A 22877-nucleotide genomic window follows, 5' to 3' on the forward strand; every position below is an offset into this window, starting at 1 on the left:
AGAGAGAGAGAGAGAGAGAGAGAGAGAGAGAGAGAGAGAGAGAGAGAATGCAGTATGGAAGCTATCTCAGCAGAACCTAGGCTGCCAGTTTGGACCCACGATTTGACTTTGAGTCGTTCTTTTTGCCATTCCCAGACACCTCTTCTCTCAGAACCCCTTTCCAAGCCAAGGCTGGTCCTTGACAATCATCTACCTGACCATCTCAGATCAGTTTGGCATCCTTCAGGACCAGCTGGACACCAGGACCAATGCTTCAAGATTTGTGCTCTTCTCCATGAACAAGTTTCATCTCATGCCAACAAATCCTAACTGGTTTGAGATGATGCTCAAGACAGGGGCAAGACAAAGATTCAACCAAAAGCATCCCCCATTTATGGGCTTCTGGTTCTATCCCACACCGGCCCTTCCCCTTGATCACTTCATCCTCAATCTTATATTTCTACCCTGTCTTTTCTTACTGGGCTTCACTCTATACCTGAACAAAATGTTCCACACAAGCTCCCCCAGGAGTCCTCACCACATAGGGACCTTTTAGATGTTGTAAAGAAACCTGGCTAAAAGGGACCTTCATTTTTTCCCCCAAGCCAGACACAATTCTTTATATTAGTTCTCAATTTTCTTTTATCCCTTTGATAGTCTAAATCTCTCTGCTACTTCTGTTAGCTCATTTTGGTGTAGCAGTGTGGCAATGGGACCAATCACTGTCACCTTGAATCAACTCTATGTCCACCTCCTCCTCTCTGTCCCCTCTGTCTCTCCCACTCTGATCCTCCCTATTCCTCAACCTTCCTGGAGAGTCCCTCAATTTTTACTCTGTAAGCAAATCATTTGCTTACAGCTCTCTAATAATTGTTTTACAAGTCTCTTCAGGAATATGTGATGACAATTCCCTGATCCATTGAGGCTGATCACATTCAGACTCTCCCCTTGCTACCTGGCAGGAGGACTGCCTCTTCAGTGGACCCAGTGCTACCTCCTCTGACGAAGATCCTGCTCAGCAGAAAACCACCACTGAGGTTTTGTTTTAAACAAACAGCTTCCTGCTAAAAGACTACATTTCCCAGCTTTCCTTGCGGCCAGGTAAGGCAGCTCCAGAAAGGAGGGTACCGGGGTGAACATAGTGTGGTGATAGTTTTGGTTCCTAATAAGGGGCCTCGTCCCATCTTCTGTAAGCATTTTGCTCATTCACACAGGTGGGAAGAGAGCCTAGTGGGCAATGTGCTGTGGAAGCAGGAAGAACTGAGTTTGAATCCACTGGCAATGTGTAGCTGTTATCTCAGTCTCAGGAGATGGAAACAGGAGGAATCCTAGAACTCTCTAGCCAGCTACTCTCCCAATCAGTGAGCACCAAGTGCAGTGAGAGACCCTGACTTAGAACAACAGCAATAAAGTATATCATTTAGATTTATGAATGAGAGAAGAGTACTAAAAAACTCAAGATTATTGTTGCAGGGTATCTGATCATACTGTGAACCCCGAGATATACTAGAAAAATCTGTCTAGTTGTGGTGTGGCTCAGTCTTAGCACACACCTTTGCTCCCTCTGGCTGGAATACACACACACACACACACACACACACACACCACCTTAGTACACAACTTTAATCCCAGTGAAGGCAAAGTTAACTTGTAGAAGGAAGCATCCATGCTTGAAAGTGATGTCTAATTGAGTAAAAGACAAAGTGATGAATCAGAGAAAGATCTGACAGAATAGGATCTGTCCAACTCTCAGAAGGAGAGAGGGAAGAGAGACAACACAAGAGGGAACAGCGCAGAAGAAGGGAGAGGGGGCAGTTTTACTGGGACACTTATAGACAGGTTGTAGAGAGAGAAAAAGCTAGACACAGGTGGAGACAGAATGAGCCAGAGAATGAGAAGGAGCCGGAAGATTAGAACAGATTGTCTGAGGTCAAGCAGAACAATTCAGAGGCAGAGAGAAAAGCCAGATTGAATCAGTCAGAGCAGCTGAGTTGAACCAGCCAGGAAGAGCTCAGAAAGAACAAGAAAGGGTGAGCTTGTTCAGCAGCAAGTCTCAGAGGCAGAAATATTCAAGGCCTCGATGAGATTGTATGGAGACCAGAGCCTAGAGCATACTAAGGCCTTGGAGCCAACAATTGCATAGGTGAACAAAAGTTACTTTTATAGCTTATAGGTCATTTTGACCCTAAGCAAGCACACTTCATTTATTGTCTTTAATATCTTTCATTGAGATGCCTTCAGAAAAACATGCTTTATCTCATCTGTGTGTCTGAGATAATTATAATAATTTAAAGAGAGGTAATAGGATGACTTACACATGAGAGAGCCTAAGAGGTCCATAAGTACTGGAGCAATCTTAGTGGATATCCTAATGGGTTCATCACACCCACTATCCTCAGTATCTGGGAATGCCTCCATTTCAATATCCGTGAGCCTGAGGGACTGAAGTACAACTTGTGAGTCATGCCACGCTGGCAACTATTGACCAGGGCCTAGTAAACATCCGACTGTCTTTCTGTAGAACCTTGAAGTCATACAGATGTCTACTGTAACTGATTACTTAGCTTTTAGAAGTACAATATGCTGGGACAAACGATCACTCAGTTGTTCCTGATATCAGAAAGAGGTTGCAAACCTGTCACTAGGATCTGAGGCTCCGATCAGTGGCCTACAACATAGAGCAAAATCTGTTTTCTGTAGCCAGGATCTAAAAGAACAAAGGGACTGAGCGGAGGTTGGTGGTGGCGTGATATGTGTGTGTGTGTGTGTGTGTGTGTGTGTGTGTGTGTGTGTGTGAGAGAGAGAGAGAGAGAGAGAGAGAGAGAGAGAGAGAGAGAACCATGCTACCGCATTGAGCTATGACCTCCGTGACTGAGAAGGATTGTGATCCATTAGGCTTTGACTTTTATGTACTTAGCAGAGTAGGGGACAAGAAGACGGCTTAACTCTGTCTTGGTCCCTTCGATTATCACCCGATGCCTGAAAGTTAATAAGAATGAAGACCCTAAATTCTTCTCCAACTCAGCCTCATCTCATCCAGAAGTACTCAGATTGATTCAAAACCTGTCTCCTAGCAGGAGTGATGCAGGGTGGAAATTAGTCAGATTGATTCAAAACCCGTCTCCTAGCAGGAGCGATGCAGGGTGGAAATTCCTGAAAAATGATCTTGATTCTTGAAGGCTGACTAGGTTAGGTAGCTATTTAGATGTTAGTAGAGTTTAAGGTCATGGGGCTGGACCCCTCTCTCAATGTCAGCAGCTTATGAAATCAGGAGGTCAAACTGCAGGACTCTGATTACTGTACTGGTCTGAATGAAGTATGTCTGTCCCTGCATGGGGACATGGTGTTCTGAACTGCCCAGGAAGCTATGATAAGATTACTGTCTAGCCAGAGGCTTCCTAATAAAGAACAAAGACATACCATTGTTGTCCCCCCCCTTCCTTCAAGAGTCAATAGGCAGGAAAATGCTCTTCTGGTTCAGAGGCTTTAGAAATAATAAAATGTAGGTCACTCAATGTTCTCTTCAGCTGTTTGGTCCTTCTCGTCAGGTCTGGAGAGCTCTCCAATCCAGTTTGTAATAAACCACCTTCTGCTCTACTTTCTTATGTGCCCATCTTCAGTTCTTTTGATAGTGGTCACAAAGACTGGGGAACCAAGCCAAGTCCAGATTAAGGCCATGATGACACAGTAACCCTCAGGTCATCTTCCAGACACTGACATGAGTTTTAGAGGAAGAACTGGGGCATGAGGTGAGACCTATGCATAATTAAGCAGCCTTAGACAAGCAGTGATCATGTGCATCGTCGGTGCCTCAGCTCTCATCCTGAAAGGTGGTCCTGGGAAGACCTTTTGCTTAAAGGATGAAGTGACTCTCAGGAAGAGATTACTTCTACTGCAGAGTGCATTCTCCAGCTCCTTGGGGAGTGGGGCATGGTCTGCTCTAACAGGTTTTGTTCTTCCTGGACAATTAAAGGCTTTATAAAATGAAGGCAAAACTGTCTGTCTCTCACCTTGCTTTTAGTTATCTTTAGGATCCAAGCTAGGAGACAATGAATTTAAGCTGAAACAACTTTAAGTGTCTGTTTTAAAAATGGCTGAATGTCCATTGCTCCTGCCTTCATTTTGTATCTGTCTCCTTTTGTAAGGACCCCCGAAGAGGACCCCCAACTCAAGTCCCAATCAGCGCGCACCCAAGGAGACACGAGAGACCGACTTGATGCAAATGGCAAAAGGCAGTTTACTAACAAGGGCCCTCGGATTGAAACGCATCCCACAAAGGGGAGAGAATCGATCCAGACCCCCGAGGGCTCAGGGCTTTTATAGGGAACAGTGTAAGGGGGAAGGGGAAAGCGGGAAATTCTGGCAGGTTACATATAACTGGATATTTCAAACATCAGCACTTTGTGTAAGCAATCATTTTGACAGGCTGGATGGCCTACTATTTTTGACCATGAAACCTCAGACCTTCTAGGATAAACACCAGGTGGCCCATTACTCGCTTGGGCATGTTTAGACTGGTCAAGATATGTCTTTGGTTGTTTCTACATTTTTGGTCACCTTGTCCCTAGAGGGGCTTGATATTTTTATTATGGCTATTTTCAGCAAGTTGTTGGTGGTCTCTGCTGAGTTGTTTTAATTTTTACTCTCACACTTTAATCATCTTATGGTCCTAGATGTCCAAAGAAACTAGACTTTCCCATCCATAAATAGGTAAAGGTAAAAAGTGGAGAAAAGTGGTTTATTCAATGTGGCAACACTGAGAACAAAAAAATAGAGGCCCAACCGTCCCCTAGTCTCAGGTTTTTTTCCCCTGCTGCTATGATAAAAACCCTGACAAAGCAACTTAGAGGACAAAGGGTGTATCTCACTTGTTAAGAGTACATTCTAATAATGGCAGGGAAGCTGGGGTAGCCAGAGTCTGAAGAGCTGGTCATGTTGAATCCACAATCGGGAAGCAGAGAGCAGTGAATGCTTACGCTCAGCTCACGTTCTTCTTTCTGTATAGTCCAGGATCCTGCCCGGGAAATCGTGCCATGCACGTCGAGTGTGTATTGGTCCTGACATAAAGTTTCAGTTTTAAATAGAGGATGAAAGGTATGCTTAACCGAGCAGTCTTGGTCAAGGTTATGTCCCAGCCACCAACAGCCCATCCTTGTCTTCATTTCAGTCTCTCTCTCTCTGACAGGTAGTCTGACAAATAATAACTGTGTAAACTCTTTCCCAGAGACAAGTTCCTCCCCTGGCTGGATCAGACTTCTGCCTTTTTCATTCTCTCAGCATGTGACTTCTGGGGAAATTTTCATTGTTTGAGAAGTCTGATAGTCAAAAGCAGCAGCACAGGAGTCTCTTTAGAGCATCTTTGTCCTGGAGGATATCATTGCCAGTGTTTACAGACTGCCAAGGAGAACCTAAATGTCTCAGGTCATTGTCCTATACCTGTATTCAACTAACATTCTAGGAACTACAGGACCTATTAGCGCCTCTGTGATGGGGATTGAATCTGCCACCCAGTGATGGATGACTCCTGAGTGAGGCCATTAATCTCTGATGGTGTGGCTCCAGCTTGCTCTCCCTCAAGTGCAAAGCAACGTCTTGGGAAGCCAAAGGGAACTAGAGCTGCAGTGATAACCCAACCACAACAGCCTGACCAAGCCTGCTTAATTAGGCATAGCTCTCCCCTTCCCCCAATTACTCCAGTATCTAAACCTAAAGCTCATATCAGTGCCCTGTAGATGAAGGACCTAGGGCCACCGAACCTCTTCATCTTTTTTGCCCAATGTACCCACAATGATTAATTAATCTCCTTCCTCTGCTTTTACTAGTACTGATGTGTTTACACAAAAACTCAAATCTCATCTCAGAAGGAATTATCAGCCAAATATGAGTACCCATGGCCTAGAAGAGTGGATTCTGGTTGTCCTGAATAATGTGGTCCAATGTGGACATGGTTTAACGAACTTCTTATAGAACAAAAGGATTTTAAATCAAGGCGCTTACCTAATAAACTGACAGGGACTTCAGGCAGTTGGGTTGGAGCAGAGGCAGGAAAACTCTTAGTTTTTAGGTTAGTGGAAGTTGGTGGTCTGCTGAGAATATAGTCCAGACATTTCATCTGATAGAAGGATATTAGGTCAGAATTAAAGTTGGCAGTGGGTAGTTATTAGGGGGAGTAAAACTAACCCAGATAGTTTGACTCTTGATTTATAGCATTCCAACTTTGTATAATCACAAAGTTTGGCCCAGTCAGTTGGCTGTTAGAATCTTTCACATAGATGTGGCTTTTTCTGGGAACTTTAGTTTACTGTTTAACTGGCTAGAGGAGTCTTTTGGAATTTCTCAAGCCAGGGCCTAGATCTGAAACTGTCAGGGTACTAGGTAAGAATATGGCTTGGAGTGGGCATGGTGGCCTATGCCTCTAATCCCAGTACTCTGAAGGTTTAAGCAGGAGGATTGTTATGAGTTAGCATACAGCCTGGGCTACAGAAGAAGGGAAAGGGACAGAGATAGAGACAGAGACAAAGACAGAGATAGAAACCAGGTATAGTGGCATGTCTGTAATCCCAATACTAGGTAAACAGAGGCAGAAGAATCAGAAGTAAGGTTATCCTCAGCTACACAGCAAGCTGGAGGCCAGTTTGGGATACATGAAACCCTGTCTACACACACACACACACACACTTGTATGAGCATGCTAAGAAAGGAGGAAAAAGACAAGAATAAATCAAAGCTATGTCTCAGACAATGAACTGTGAAGTCTAATCTTGATAAGCATGTGCAGAAACTCTCAAGGATTTTAAACAAACTATCAGAGTTGTGATTAAGGAGGGGTTGTAAGGGTATTTGGAGCAGTGGTGAATTAAGAAGTCCAGGATGAAATGGAGAGTTGTTTGAAAACTAGAAAGCTGAATTATGTAAAATCACTATTTTTAGGTCACAGTGGCCAAAGCTTAACATTTTTATCTATTATTTATTTATTTTTGTGATTGTGCATGTGTGTATGATGTGGAAATCAGAGGACAACTTTGTGGAGTTGGATTCCGGGAATCAAGCTCAGGTCACCAGGCTAGCACGGTAAGTGTCTTTATCCACTGAGCCATGCAGCTAGCCCAAAGTGTTCAGTCTGACGTGGCTCAACCTAATACCAAGTAAGAAATGACCAGAACCTAAACTGTGGCACTGCTGGATGGGGTCAAAGAACGTTAGGAAATTCTGCTTTGACAGGACACCACAGTATCTTTGATGAAAGGACAAACTGAAGGGTCGACATCAGAAAGAGGAAACGTAATTATAGACCATAGGAAGTCATTCCTGAACCTAGGCATTTTACTTTTCTTTTGACAAGGATTGACCGATGACAGACTCATTGGGATGTGATCATATAGTCAAGTTCAGAGCTAAAGTTGAGATTAACACCAGGTCTCTTAATCATACTGTCTGTGCTATGCTCTGGCTAATCAAAGAAGGCATTAGTATAAGTTTCCTGGGGTTTCGGTGACACAACATGGGTAGCAAAAACAATAGAAGTTCACGTACTTCTGGGGCTAGAAGCCACTATGGAGCTCAGCAGAGCTGGTTCCCTGTGAAACCTGCCGGAAGGATCTAGTCCAGGCCTGCTGTTGCTTGTAGGTTGACCGATCATCTATCTCATGCAGTTTCTTCACAGGGCTGAGTTCCCCCTGTGCCTGCTCGCCTGCTTTCTCCTCCCCTCCACTCCTTCTCTTTTCCCCTTCTTCCTCTTGTTTTATTGAGATGGGGTCTTGATATGTAGGTCAGTCTGGTCTTGAACTCAAAATCCTCCTGCTCCTGCTTCCACTTTTGAGTGCTGGTGTTCCAGTTGACAGTGGTCATTTCATTGCATCCTGACCAATCCTGCTTCAGCAGGCTCTCAACCAATCAGACTGCGGCAGCTTGGGGGATTAGGATGGATTTGGGGATGGGACATTAAATTCATAGAAGTGGGGTTGTTGTTTTGATAGTCTCTCATGTGTTCCAGGTCTGTGGCAGCAGATGACCTTGAAGTTTTTAAAAGATTTATATTTATGTATGTTTGCGTGTACACATGTTCAGACCCTTGTATGCAAGAGTATGTGCCTTAGTCCTAGGATTACAGGTGTGTGCTAAGAATTGAACCCAGGGCCTCCTGCATGCTAGGCAAATGCTCTTCCAACAGAGCCACACCCTCAGCTACTTGTTTGCGTAATGGTACTTCTGAGCCTTAACTTCTTATTTTTTTTAATAAAGGTCTGTTTTTTGTTTTGTTTTGTTTCTCTTAGAAAGAGGAATAAGAGCCTCTGGGGAATAAGGCTGTCTTCTAGTTTTGCTTTACTCTTTTTTTGTTTTTGTTTTTTGTTTGTTTGTTGTTGTTGTTTTTGAGACAGGGTTTCTCTGTGTAGCCTTGGCTGTCCTGGAACTCATTCTGTAGACCAGGCTGGCCTCGAACTCAGAAATCGGCCTGCCTTAAAGGCATTTGCCACCACCGCCGGCTACTCTTTTTTTTTTTTTTAAGATGTATTTACACATGAGTCCTCTTGATGTGTTTTATAAAAAGATAGAGGAGGAGTATGTTTTGGTGGAGTGGTAAGGTGTGGGGAAAGGGAGTGCCTCCGCGGGCCCATGCCTCCCCTGAGGGAGCAGCCACAGGATGGTATAGCATAGAATAGAGTTTATTCAGGGCATGGGGAGGGGAGTTAAGAGGGTAGTAGAGGTAGAGAGAGGCAGAGAGAGCAGAGAAGTAGAAAAGTAGAGGCTGGCCATGAGGACCTGGGGGAGGGGAAGAGAAAGGAGAGGGAGGGAAGGAGGGAGGGAAGGAGGGGCAAGAGGACAGAGCAGGAGCATGAAGGCAAGAGCAAGAAAGAGCTAAGAGGGCAAGCAGCACCTCTTATAATGAGTCAGGCCCACCTGACTGTTGCCAGGTAACTGTGGGGTGGAGCTTAGACAAAATGCTAACACCGGGGCTGGTGAGATGGCTCAGTGGTTAAGTGCACTGACTGGTCTTCTGGAGGTCATGAGTTCAAATCCCAGCAACCACATGGTGGCTCACAACCATCTGTAATGAGATCTGATGCCCTCTTATGGGGTGTCTGAAGACAGCTACAGTGTATTTACATACAATAAATAAATAAATAATAAAAAAAAATGCTAACACCTCTGTCTTCATGCACATCAGAAGAGGGCATCAAATCCCGTTACAGATGGCTGTGAGCCACCATGTGGTTGCTGGGAATTGAACTCAGGACCTTTGGAAGAACAGCCAGAGCTTTTAACCACTAAGTCATTTCTTCAGCCCTTTACTCTTCGGGTTTTGTTTTGTATCTTAGAACACTTACAAGAAAGATTCTCTCCAGCACAAGCCTATATCAACAGTCTTCAACATATGCGCCCAGCAGAGATTTCAGTGACTTTACAAAACCTCTTCTTATTTTTTAAAGAGAATTTCTCACACCATAGCTCAGACTAGCCTAGAACTCAGGGCAATCTTCCTGCCTCAGCCTCCCCAGTGTAATCCCAGCAACCTTCATTTCTAAAAACTTAAAAAATGAAATTGTATATTTTCCTGTTTTCTCTCTATACATGGTTACAGTTTTATATTATTACTAGTAAAAAGAAAAAAAAACACTCTTAATTGGCATTCCTTTGGCTAGACTGGCAGAACACACAGTGACCTGTTCTGGCTGTACAATAGTTCTCTTTGATTGCACATATCAAGGGCTGGCCATCAATCACTCTTATCTTACCCATGGTCAGATTCAGCAGTGGCTTCAAACGTGATCCACAGAATGGCAGGCACTCATATTTACCATGGTTTTTTTTAAATCTAATATATGCTATTTATTTTGCAAACATCAACAATCAAAACAGGCTTGGTCAATGGAACTAAACTATACTTTGGCTGAACATGGGAGACCTCAGGCCTTAGCTACTAAGGTCAGACTAAGACTTCCAAAGGCTGAGAGAGCTTCCAGCCTCACCTCTACTAGACCGGAGACCTCATCTTACCTCTGGGACATGGAAGGGTAAACAGTGTCTCTAGAGTCCTGTGGACTTGGACTTAACATTCTGCTCTGGTTTGGAGCCGAGGATGAATTTGGGCATGGTTGTGTATACCTGTAATGCGGCAGAAAGACTGCAAGTTCCAGGCCAGCTTGTGCTACAGAGCAAAATCATAAAACCAAACAAAATGTCCCTGTGTCTTCTACCCTCACCCCAAGAGACACCTTGGTTACCAACAGAAAGGGAACTAAGTAAAATCAGGCGCCCCTGATACAACACACGAGAAAGAACACAGCATCATTTACATAGCATTCCTGTCCCAAATGCTCCTTCTGTCGTAGGGCTTCCACCCAGAGCCTAAGAGCCATATGTTGCCAAGGAGCCTACAAATGTGGACAAACACGGAACTGTGAAGGTACTTAAAATATTATGAGTACTGGCTGCTGGGGGAGGGAACGCTGCTTCTCTTCAGGGTTGTACATATATATACCATGGGTATGCTACCAATGATCCTGTACACGACTCCACAACCATGTACAGGTAAGCGACCCTAACTGAACTCGCTGGATCATGAAAGAGAAGGGAGAATAAGAGGGAGACTTGTTGGGAAGGATTTCAGAGGAAGTAGGAGGGGTATATGAGAGGTATACATTACATACATGTTACAAAATTATTAAAAATAAATTAAAACCAAATGATACTGTATAATTTTCATCTGTATTGACATACAGGTGCCTCAAGGTCACTTTCAACATCTCGTAGTGTACCTTTCTGTGAGCACGCTGGACTTTTTAACGCAGGCTCCTTTGGCAGGCACTGAGGTTGCCTCTATTGTTGTTACAAGCAGTAATCTAGTGCTTACTCTGTACACATCCTAAAGCCCCAGGTGACATCACCGAGACACTCAGTACAAGTCGTTCCAGTGGCTCGTGTGGTGATGTCACTTTATAGTGTTTGCCATTATAGAGCGTAAACATTGTAAATAAATACTTTTTAAAGAACTTGATTGTGTAAGTTTTCATGAACTTTGTATCTGAGACTGCTGTGGTGCAATAGCTAAGGGCTGGACTCACCTGATGAACCTTAGCGTGAAGAAACATGAGGTAAGCTCCAACTCATGAACATTTTCCAAAACAACTGTATGCTTTGAAAAATACCAACAGCACCAAGGAAAACAAGCAGCTAAGAAACTATCCTAAGAAGCCGGGCGGTGGTGGCGCACGCCTTTAATCCCAGCACTTGGGAGGCAGAGGCAGGTGGATTTCTGAGTTAAAGGCCAGTCTGGTCTACAGAGTTCCAGGACAGCCAGGGCTACACAGAGAAACCCTGTCTCATAAAACCAAAAAAAAAAAAAAAAAGAAAGAAAGAAAAAAAAGAAAAGAAAAGAAAAAAAAACTATCCTAAGCCCAGACTAGACAGGATTGGATGTTAGGTGGAGAGGAAGTTTCTAGGAAAGCAATACTATCTAGGTATGGTAGCACATGTCTGTAACACCAGTTGAGGCAGGAGAACTGCCATAAGTTTGAAGCTAGTGTGGGCTTTTAGGGATCATCTGAGTCAGCTCAAGACCCCCCAAGACCAAGTTCTCAGCAAAAAAGAGATTTATTTGCCCTAGAGGAAGAGAGGACAGGGATGGGGACAAAGACAAGAGAGAGAGGGCAAGGGAGAAAGGGTGGAAGGGGCATCTTTGTGGGGGTGGGGAGCGAAGGACTGCCTCAGGATAAACAGACAAGCCTTGTAGGCAAATGGCGGTTTATAAAGGTAAATCAGGAAACCCACGTTAGGATGAGGTTTTAAATTTAATTGGGCATGTTAATTAGGTGGGTCAAGAGGGCTTTTGATTGCTGGATTTCAATATTTTAATAGCTGGACCTTTGTCATCAGCCTCAGGAGGAAGAAGTAGCCAGATAAGGGAATAGACCTTGCTTTCTTGCTTTAGAAGTGTAATCTAATAGTTTTCAGCAAGGCAGAGGGAATGGAGGAGAAGGACAGGGCCTGCCAGAACCATGTTTGCCATGCTTGGGCAGGCTAGAGTCCCTTCAGGGTTACATAGTGAACACAGATCTTCCAGGGCTACACAGAAAGACCATATCTCAAAACAAATACATAAAACAAAGATAAACAATTGAAACAACTGGCAAAATTTTAAAATTTGGTTGTAAATGATGTCAGTGTTTGATTATAGAATATTAATAAGGTTGATTCTTCACATACATAAAGTGTAAATATTAATAGTACTATACCAATGCTAAATTTCTTGAATTTTACTGTTGTAGCATGGATGTATGAGAGACTGCCATGGGGGATGGAGAGTAATTAAGACTACCTGTGCTCTTGTAGAGGACCTCAGTTCAATCCCCAGGACCACAACAAACAAATTTTCAAAAGCTCACACTAAATACTGAAAACCATGAGATCTGAGAGATAGGTTGGTAATTAAGGTATCCTCTTCTGGCCTCCTTGAGCACCTGCACACACATGACACTAACATTGAGATACACTCATAAATTAATCTTTAAAATGTAAAAAGAAAACAAAAAACCCGAGTCTTGAAAGAGTGGGTAAGGGTTAGGCAACAGTACATGGCAGTGTTCCAAGCGAAAAGAAACTGAGATACCTAGAGGTGCTAGGCACTACTCAGCCTCACGAACTCCTTACGCATGAGCTCTTCCTTCCATCTGAATGCAGTTCAAATCCAGACTCAGTTCCTTGGTATGTGAGTTTGGTTCCTGTGTCCTTTTTAGTTTGTTTCAGTTTCATGGAGATGATTATGAGAATAGTCAAGCCCTAGAGACTTTCTGAGAAGATTGTCACAGTTGTTAAGACCAGAGTGGTAACGAGCAAAATAACTAGGAAGTGAATAGATCAAGTGGATTTCTAGCAACAGTAAAGGAAGAGAAGAGTCAAGGACAGCGTGCTGGCTTGTGCTTAGGCAGTGGCATTTGCCAATAAAGGTGACACAAAAGGACTCACTGGCTTGGGTGGTGGTGGTTGTGGTGATGGTTTTGGAGAGGTTTTGCATAAGAGGTGCTGTGGTCACAAGCGTTAGGATATACTCCTTTAAGCTTAGGAGACGGGTTTGAGTTCTAGGTAGGTTAGGGAGTATTAGCATATGAACAGATAACTGGAACCAATAGAGAGGTGAAGTGAGCCAGAGAAATGAAATCTGGTGCAAAGCTTACATCAGGAGATAGAGTTAATGCCAGTACACTTAATGGCTGGGCAGCGAAAGGCCCTGGCAGAGGAGACTGAGATGAAGTAGGCTTAGAGGCAGGATAGGTTTGGAATCCTGGAAGCTGATGTCTTAACAAACATACCAAACAAACAGCTAAAGGGAGGACTGGGAAATGTATTAGTAAATAGTTATGCCTACCTTAACAAAGACATTTTTAAAATGTTAAAGCGGAAACCAGTCTGGGAAGGAATAGGAGTGGGGAAGAGAAGGACGAATCAGGCAACTCCTAAGAGCCCGCTAACCAAAAGACAGAAGCAGACAGGGAAGACATAAGGACTCTCCCTGGCTGGGGCAGAGGGACTTAAGACACAATCACGATTAACAGATCCTGGGAAGAGAAAGGTCGAAGTTATAGGAAAGTTTGGAAATTTTAATTCATTCAATTAGTTGATTGCCCATGTGTCTCTTGAGAATGCACGAGTGGGCACCTCATATATCACAGCTCAACACAAGGCTTTACCATGCAGGGAGAACTTGAGTCCTAATCCTGACTCTTTTCCTTCAAAAGACACCCTTCAGACATCGCTGGACTTCAAAATCTCATTGAATACTTCTAGGTCATAACAAAGTAACGGAACCTATGGCGTCCCGTCGTCAAAGTGACTACCTCTCAGGGCTCCGCCCCCACCCCAGTCTGGAGAACAACAGAGACTGCGCAGAGACCCGCCTACTAGCTGGCTCCGCCCCTCTCTCTCTTTGTTTCGCCGGTCCGAAGATCTCGCGAGAGTTAGCCGGCAAATCCCGCGAGCGTGGACCCCGGGCCAGCTCTGCGGCTCTCGCGGTGTCTGCGCGAGACTGCTTCCTTCCTCCTTCCCCCTGCCAGTCCGCCCGTCTTCCTCCCTATCTTCCCGGCCTGGCCTCCCCCTCCTTCCCCCGCCGGCCCCCTCCCCGCAGGGATAATATGGTCTCCGGCGATGGACTCCCCAAGTGCAGGTCAGTTCCCGGCCGCCGCCTTAGCGTTGGCGGCTGGAGGCGTGCGCTGCCGTACGCCGTGGCCCTTGCTTGGCTTTTCTTACGGTCACCGGGGGAAGGGGGGCCGGCCGGGCCCTCAGGGCTTGGTCGTTCTCTCCCCTCGGGGCGGAGGCCGCGAAAGCCAGGCCTCCCCTCCGGCGTCCCGCTCTCCAGCGGGCGCTGATTCCGCCCCTGGCCGGGGCCGCTGCTTGTTGTCTGCAGCCTCCAGGCCCCCTGGAGTAGCTACCGGGGCAGGGACAAACCCACGTCTTTCTCTACCCGCCCCCTTTGTGAGCACCGAGGGTCCCTTGTTTAGGGTCCGCTCTGCTGGCTGTTCATTGCACCCAGCAGCCTGGAGTCTCTCCCTCTTTCTTTGCTCCTGGAAGTGGAGGGGCTGTCGAGGCTGAACGTTAGCCGCTTCCCTGATTCTTTATTGCCGTCTCCTCCCCCATCCACCTCCCTCCACAAAAGAAAAACACTCTCCATCACGAGTGGACTGTGCTTATCTGTTCTGGTTTTGGAAGAAGATCGTACGAATGTTTAAGAGTCTCACCCATCCACGTAATGAGGCAGCATAGTGAATTTTTTTCTACCCCAAGGTTGCCTAACCCTTTCCCACAACACTGAGTGGGGGCATATTCAGTTAGTGCAGAACCATTAAGGGTATGTCTCTTAGGAGAATCTAATGTGCCAGTTTATCAAGATATTTTGATGGGCACTTTAAAAAAAACTTTAGTATTCTATTGTTGGATGATTGCCTTTTGAAAACCTCTAACAATGGCTTTCTCAAAACATTCTCTCTGTACTTAAGCAATGTTCAGGGCATGATTTCTGAATGCTTGTACATCATTTAAACCATGCTTATTGTCTCTATGCAGACATTTAACATTTTTAAGATTGAAAAGCCACTGGGTGGGCATTCCTGTAATCCCAGTGTTGAAGAGGCAGAGGATGGCTGCCCCGAGTTGGAGGCTCTCCTGGGTTGCTCAGTGAGGTGATGTCCAATCTGGGTTTTAGTAACACACCCTGTGTCGACAGACAAGGTAGTAAATTGTCTTACTAGTTTCTCCTTGACAAGAGTCACAGTTTGAACTTGTACTCTTGGAGTATGATGGAGACTAGTCTTGTGCCTGTAGTGTGGCACAGTCAGCACTCCATCCCTGCCACCTTAGTTCAAGCGCTTAGTAGGGGCTTGTGGCCCATAACTGCCCTACTGGGTAATGCAAATATGCAACATTTTCATAAGCGACAAAGTTCTGCTGAACCAAATTTTGGGTGTTTTCTCTTTGAATAAGGTTCTTGGTAACTGTATTTAATGTTCTGAATGTATTTAATGAAAGGCCTTTGTGCTTTTTCTTCTCCAGGACACACCTTTGAGTACCTTATTGAAACATTAAATGGCAATTCACAGAAGAAGTTCTTCAATGTCCCTAAACTTGGAGGCACCAAGTATGGTAATGTTGCTCTATGTTTTTTTCCGTGGGCTTTAGTTTCTAGTGGTTAGAATGCATTGGTCAAGGTGAGCTGAAGACATTGTACATTTATTTCCACCATGTGGCAACAGGGGCACCAGGCCGTGTTTCATAGTTACAAAACTTCCTTTGGGACTTCTGGTTGAGGAAAATAGAAACCATTCTTGATTTCTCCTTTAAAACTTTTAGTTAATTAGATGGTGCTCCCCCCCACCCCCCACCAAGAAGCTAATCTTATTTTTAAAAGAAAACATAATATTCTATAGTGACTTAGTGTGTGTTAACTTTTTCAATGGTCAGTGGCTCCCGTTATTGTCTCATTTTTGTTTTTTTTCAGGACAGGGTTTCTCTGTAGAACATGACTGTCCTGTTACTCTGTAAACCAGGCTGGTCTCAAACTCAAAGATCCATCTGCTTCTGCCTCCGAAGTGCTAAGATCAAAGGCATGGACCACTACTGCCCAGAGCCTCTGGTTATTCTTTATATCATCTTTAAATAGAATTATCAACTGAGCCCACTGGTTCAAATTGTTCTTCACTTCTAGGTGTGATTCTCTGACACTTTGGTAAACATTTTCATATTCCTGTCAAACCTTTCATTGGGTTCTCAGAAGAATGAACATGGTTAACCTCTTGGCCATTGGATAGACAGGGTCTTAACTTTTTCAGTTGTCTTTTGTTTTGAGACACAGTCTCCTAAATGGCCCAGGGTGGCCTTGAACTGTCATTCCTGTCTCAGTGCTGGAACTGAAAGAAGGTCTCACCAAGCTCAGCTTTTGATTTAGTTGACAGCTGAGCAACTTTTCTAACCAGACCAAAGAATAGAAAACCTGTTTGGAGGAATGGTTGCTGGTGAACTTTTTTTGAAAAAAATTTGTGGCCAGCTTTCTACAGTTTGGAGAGAGCTTTTCTTTAGTCCTGTTTTGTTGCTCCTTTATAAATACTGCAGACTTTTATGAATTTGAATATTCCTTGTGTCTAGCGTATCTATGTGCATTGTGAGACAGTGTAGGTATTTTTAATATCTTAGAAGATCGCTGTCTTAGAATTAGATTTCTCTTCAAAAATAACTATTCTCTAGAATGGCAGCAGCAGCCTTTTACCTTCTGTTACGGTAATTTGTATTGATAAGAGAGTATGGAATATTTTCTTATACTTTATGGCTTTTATTTATTCTGTCCTGTAAGTAATGACGATTTTATAGTGGCTTTAGAAAACAAGGGAGGGGGTGATGGCTCAGTAGGTAAACTGCTTGCCACAGAGCCTGAGGACTGTAGCTCAGACCTGCAGCATCACATACCAAGCTCAGCATCATCATGTATATCTGCCAGCTCTCCACAGGCAGACTCCGGCAGGACCCTGGCTCATTTGCCATCTGCCCAGCCATTCTAGCCAAAACAGCACTGCTCTCTGGTGAGAAACCCTATTTCTCTTAGAGAATAAGGTGGAGAGCAATAATGAAAACTAACGTTGATCTCTGTATACACACATACACAGACAGGCATATCATTCATTCATTCATACGTACGTGTGTGAGTGTGTGTATACATACATACATACATACATACATGTGTATTATTCACACACACACTAAGTTTTTCATAAACTCTTTTCTTCAAAACAAAACCTGATTCTAGTTACTTTTCTGTTGCTGTGATAAGATACCATGACCAAGACAACTTACAGAAAAAGTTTATTTGAGGCTTCCAGTTTCAGAGGTTTAGAGTCCATGACCATCAAGGCAGGGGGCTTAGCAGCATGCTGTCAGGCATGCATAGTGTTGCTGTAAGGAGCAGAGAAGCTCTTATCTTAAGACGCAGCCACAATTCAGAAAAGAGCAGTGGGGCTGCTCCAGTCTTTTGAAACTTGGAAGCCTGTCCTTAGTGACATACCACCTCCAACAAGGCCACAACTCTTAGTTCTTCCCAAACAGTTCCACTGACTAGGGACCAAGTATTAAAAAGTGTATGAGCCTATTGGGGCCATTCTTATTTAAGCCGCCGCTCTGTCCTCAGGGAATTTTTTAGGTTTGATTTATTATGTTTTTTAGATAGTCATATGTAGCCCAGCCTATTCTGGAATTCACTGTGTAGCCCAGGCTGGGCTCAAAGTTCTGGTTTTCCTGCCTCCATTTCCCAAGTACCGAGCTTACATGTGTGTGTCACGACATGTGATTTAGGCAGTGCTAGAGGTCAAACCAGGGCCTCTTGTATGCTAAGTAAGCACTTTACCAACTAAATTACATCTTCATCCGTGTAAAAGTTTGTCTAACCCAACTTGAATGATTAATAAAGACCATATATAGGAATGGGTTTTTTTGACTTGAAAATAATTTCTATGGATAATTTATGGAAATATGCTTGAAGACGACCTACATAAACATAGAATATGATAAACATAGAATTAGGGAATCAAGCAATTAGAACATGATAGGAGATGATTAATAATATAAAAGTTAATTTATCTCTGATGGCAGATACACTGTTATGGACATCTTTATGGAACATTTTCTTAACCAGTGTCACATTTATTATAACCACAAGTAAAATACTTTTAAAGCCAGTTTTAGGTTTCTTTGTGAAGAACAGGTAGAATTGGTTGAGAATGGATGCTAAGTAAGCCATCATACCATCTGCTTTGTTTACCTGATGCCCTTCATAGTTCTTAGATGAGGTGTGACACAAATTAATGACTGCTCCTTCCCCCTTTCTAGTGCCATTTTATCTTATTTTTAAAAAATATTTTAAAAATTATTTATTTTTGGAGACAGGGTTTCTCCATGAAGCTGTTATATAACTATGTATAGACCACAGTAGCCTCAATCACAGATGAGCCCGCCTCTGTTCACTGTATCTTTAGTTCTCCAATTTATATTCAGAGCATGGAAGTAGACATTCCTGAGACATTGACTATATTTTGATCTGACATGACATCCCTTTTGGAAAGTTTTGTGTTGCCTCTTTGGTACCTTTTAGAATACTGAGTAGAATTAAGAGATCTTTGTGACTGACTTCTCTGAGTTTAAAAATACACATATTCCCAAGGCAGAGAATGGTCTCTGTTGCTTGTAATAGAGTCTGCTGTCTGAAGCAGTTGAATTGCCATTGAACAGAGGGTATGTGGACGGCAGTTAACCTCAGATAATCATAGAGAGCAGCAGTGTAAGTCATGAGTGACGTGCTTAGTAATGGGGAGGACGGTGAAGAGACGGGCTAGTGTAGAGTACGAAGCCTGAGGCCCGTTACTTTAGGTCATTTCACTATCTTTTCTTTTTTCCTTCCTGACTACTTACTTTCTTAACTATAGTAAGGAGAGATAAAGCCAGCACTGTATTCATACCTACCTTGTTAGCCAGGCATGCACATGTCTGTCGGTCAGTGTCAAGAGGTCATGGGTTCGAGGCCAATCTGAACTACATAGATTCTGTCTCCCAATACCAAGGGATGAGGACAGAGCTCAGTGATAGAGGATGAACAAAGCCCTGGAGTGGATTCCCAACACTAGGAAAAAAACCAAACCAAAACCAACTCCTACACTGCATTCTCTGAAAGGAATCTGTACTTAACATTTTAGTAGAGTGTTTTGTGGTTTATAAGAATTTCAAACAAGATACAGCCTTCTTCACAGATAAAATAGAAAATCACTTTTTATTTTGTTTTAGTTTTTGAGACAATGTTTTTTTGTGTGTGTGTGTAACAGAACCCTGGCTGTCCTGGAACTCTGTAGACCAGTCTGGCCTTGAACTCACAGAGATCCTCCTACCTGAGCCTGGCATTAAAGGCATGTGCACCATGCCTAGTGAAAGGCACATTTTTATACACATATGTAAAGCATGAATATTCTTACAATGTGTATTGCTTTGTGACCTTTTTTCACGTAATATATTATGCACACCTTTCCATGTCATTCAATACAGGTATCCCTGCTGTCTGAATCTGCTTGGCTTCGGAGTCAGGGAGTGCCAAGTTCAGTAGAAAGGGCTAGATGTACCTTGCTACAGCCTGTAATGGTTACACAATCATCCCTGGATTCTAACACACACACACAATTTTAATTCAAGCCGTTGATACATAGAATTGTTACATTGAAGTTGTGTGGTTCCTTTCACCTCCGTCACACACTTTTATTTTCATGCTTTTAGTATATGCTGTCCCAGTCTCTACTGTGGACTATAAAGAACAAATACTTTGTTAGAAAAATGATACTATGCAAAGAAGGCAGAGGAAAAGTATAGTCTTATTAAAACCAGTCAGAGCCAGAGGCTGTTTGTAATTTGAAGGCTTCCTGGTCTTGTTATTTGTTTTTTACTGTCTACCTGAGCCTTTATCTATATAATTCCATGAACTGACTTTGAATCATTCCCAATATGACCACTGGACTGTTCTTTTTGCATTGTAAATGGCTTGCTATCTAGCTAAGTATCTCTGGGTGACTTTTTCACCTACTGCTTTAACTGGATTTGTCAATTTTCCTTTGCTGATCCAGTTATCCTGCTGGAAGGGTATGTATTCTCTAATCTTGGATTCTGGAAAGGATTGTGGGATGGGTAAGCAGTGAAATAGTTTACCTACAGTATGTATACATAGTACATATGTTTGTAAAGATTACCTAATGTGAGTCTGTAGATATCAGGAACAAGTCTACATTTAACTTGGTACATTATGTTCAAGAGCTTGACTTTAGTTTTGCTTTTCATTTTCTGTTTCTGATTAGACTCTTAGATTATAAAAAAGTGACACTAGCTTAGCCAAAGTAGAATTTATTGTGTTGGTATACAACTCCCAGGCTAATTCTGGTTGTCTCTTAAGGAAATAGAGAGTGGGCCAGTACTGATGGCATTCTTTGTTTTTTTCTCCCAGAGACTTCATGGTTCTGTCCCCTCTATTCAAATCACTTGTTTGAAGGCAAGCCATCTATGTCTGCTTACTTTGTAAATAGCTCCAAATCCCAAGTACAAAACCTCAGCTCCTAGCTCAGGGTTTTGTTTTTGTTGTTTTTATTCCTTCCTAGGATGATTCTACTCAGCCCAGGCTGGGCTTGAACTCCTCATTAGCTGAAGACAACTTTGAACTTCTGATCTTCCAGCCTCTACTTCCTGAGTGCTGGGATTATTTATAGGCAGGCTACTTATGTGGTTCTGGAGAGCAAGCCCAACATTTATGCATGCTAGGCAACCATTCTGTCAACTACAGCTGAGCCATATTCTCAACCCTGTATTGCCTAGTCTTGTTGCAGCCATTTAGCCTTGCCCTTGTTCTGAGAATCTAGGTTTGTCTTTCATCAACTTCCACTCATATATGATAGCAGACTCTTAGCGCTAGACCTACAGAGTTACTGCTCACAAGGATATTTATGTTTCCTGAGTTTATTTCAGAAGTGTGACAAATTAGCATACTTTCTCAGCTTAAATTACCAATATCTGTAAAGGATTAACTAGATTCATAGAATTGTAGATATTCCCACTGAGAAGCAAAGTCTGTTTCTTTAAAACCCCATTTCATTTATCCAGCTAATACTTACTGAATACTCACATATTTCTAGCAAATGAGAGATAGCCAAGATAGCATCGTTGTGCTAAAGAAAGCTCTAACTCAATTATTCCCGTTTATACTAATCTAAGTTCTTCCATATGGCTAGTTAGTTACCTCTCCTTCCTTCCCAGCCTGCTTTTTCCTCCATGTTCAGATGGCTGAATCTTCCTCATCTGACTCCTCAGAGTTCCTTTCTCCAGAAGTCCCACCTTACTGTTTATTCTACATTTTGCTATAGGCCATAGGCTTTTTCTTTTAACTAATCAGAAAGTGATGAAGAACACTGTTTACAAAATACAAAGGCAGAAAATGCTTAACAATAACAAAATCTGGTCTGTAATAAGATCTCTGCTAGTTCAGAAATCAGCATGTAAATAATACAAGGATAATCACAAAACATTACTCACAAAAACATTACTCCAACATGGATGTGCTTTAGGAGGGCTGGTGCTGGTATAGGCAGGAGTCCTTTCAGAGTTCATGGGCCATGTTGAGATTTGGAGAAAAAGATAGGACATAGCATGTAAAGTCTCCAGGGAGATTTCACGTAGAGTCTAGGCCCTAGCAAGAGGCTTTCTTTGTAGTGATGTCTTAGTCCAGGAGCTGGCACCATATTGAGGCTCTTCAGTGACACTGAGCAGCACCAGTTACCATTTCAGGAAGACCATGGTGAAATTGACAACTATGATTTTGTTGTTGTTTTAAACTATATTTTAAAGATCTTTGTCTTAGTGTTCTATTGCTGTGAAGAGACCATGACCAAAGCAGCTGTTATAAAAGAAAGCATTTAATTGTGGGCTTGCTTACAGTTTCAGAGGTTTAGTCCATTATTATGGGAGGGAGCATGGCAGCATGCAAGCATCTGAGAGTTACATGTCCTGATCTGTAGGGAGGGGAGGAGACAAACAGACAAGGCCTGGCGTGGTCTTTTGAAATCTTAAATCTCACCCGAAGTGACAGTTCCTTCAATGAGGCCATACTCCTAACCCTTCTAATCCTTTCAAATAATACACTACCTAGTGACTAAGCATTCAAATATATGAGCCTGGGGGGGGAGCATTCTTATCAGACTACCATAATAGTCATGATTCACTTTATAACATCTCAAAGATGAATAACTATAGTGACCAGACAATGTAGCACTAGATCATTAGTAGTTATGTTCATTTTGTTGTTGTTGTTCTTGTTAAGATAAGGTCTTGATGTATGGTTCTGCCTGTCCTGAGACTCACTATATAGTCCAGGCTGGCTTTAAACTCAGGAGCTCTGCCTGCCTCTGCCTTCCAAGTGCTGGAACTAAAGGCGTATGCCATTATGCCTACTACTTTGTTTTTTGAGAAATGTCTGCTGAATGAATGCTCACATTTGAATAGCCGTGGTTTGTGAGTTGGGTCTTCAAGTGAAAACTTCTTGGGGAAAAAAGTGACTACTTCATTTAACTTGGCAACTCTAATAATATCACTGATGTTTTTCTCCAAGCAATTATTGTACTTTTTCTTAAGTTTATTTTTTAACTACCTTACAAGTAGCGTGATTCCTTACAGCTTTTTCATCCATCACAGTCATTGTACTTTGTACTTTGTTAAGCAGTGAGGCTGTATGTGTACTTTGTCTCACTGAATTAGAAAGATTTCAGCATGCTTCAATGACATCCTTACGTGAAACTGGTCTCCTTGTTTTGTTTTGTTTTGTTTTGTTTTGTTTTGTTTTGTTTTGTTTT

At 42.9% G+C, this 22877-nt stretch overlaps 1 protein-coding gene across 1 annotated transcript in view; it reads left to right on the forward strand.

The window, feature by feature from the left end:
* Positions 1 to 13962: 13962 nt before the first annotated feature.
* The window catches only part of Ireb2 (iron responsive element binding protein 2), a 36895-nt gene continuing 27980 nt past the window's right edge, over positions 13963 to 22877 (forward strand). The window contains exons 1-2 of the mRNA XM_028785017.1: positions 13963 to 14137; positions 15520 to 15609. Of these exons, the coding sequence (XP_028640850.1) occupies positions 14119 to 14137; positions 15520 to 15609 (109 nt within the window). The 5' untranslated portion in view covers positions 13963 to 14118. The remainder of the gene's footprint in view (positions 14138 to 15519; positions 15610 to 22877) is intronic.

This window comes from Grammomys surdaster, unplaced genomic scaffold (assembly GCF_004785775.1).
Source record: "Grammomys surdaster isolate TR1022 unplaced genomic scaffold, NIH_TR_1.0 125076, whole genome shotgun sequence".
Classification (NCBI taxonomy): Eukaryota; Metazoa; Chordata; class Mammalia; order Rodentia; family Muridae; genus Grammomys; species Grammomys surdaster.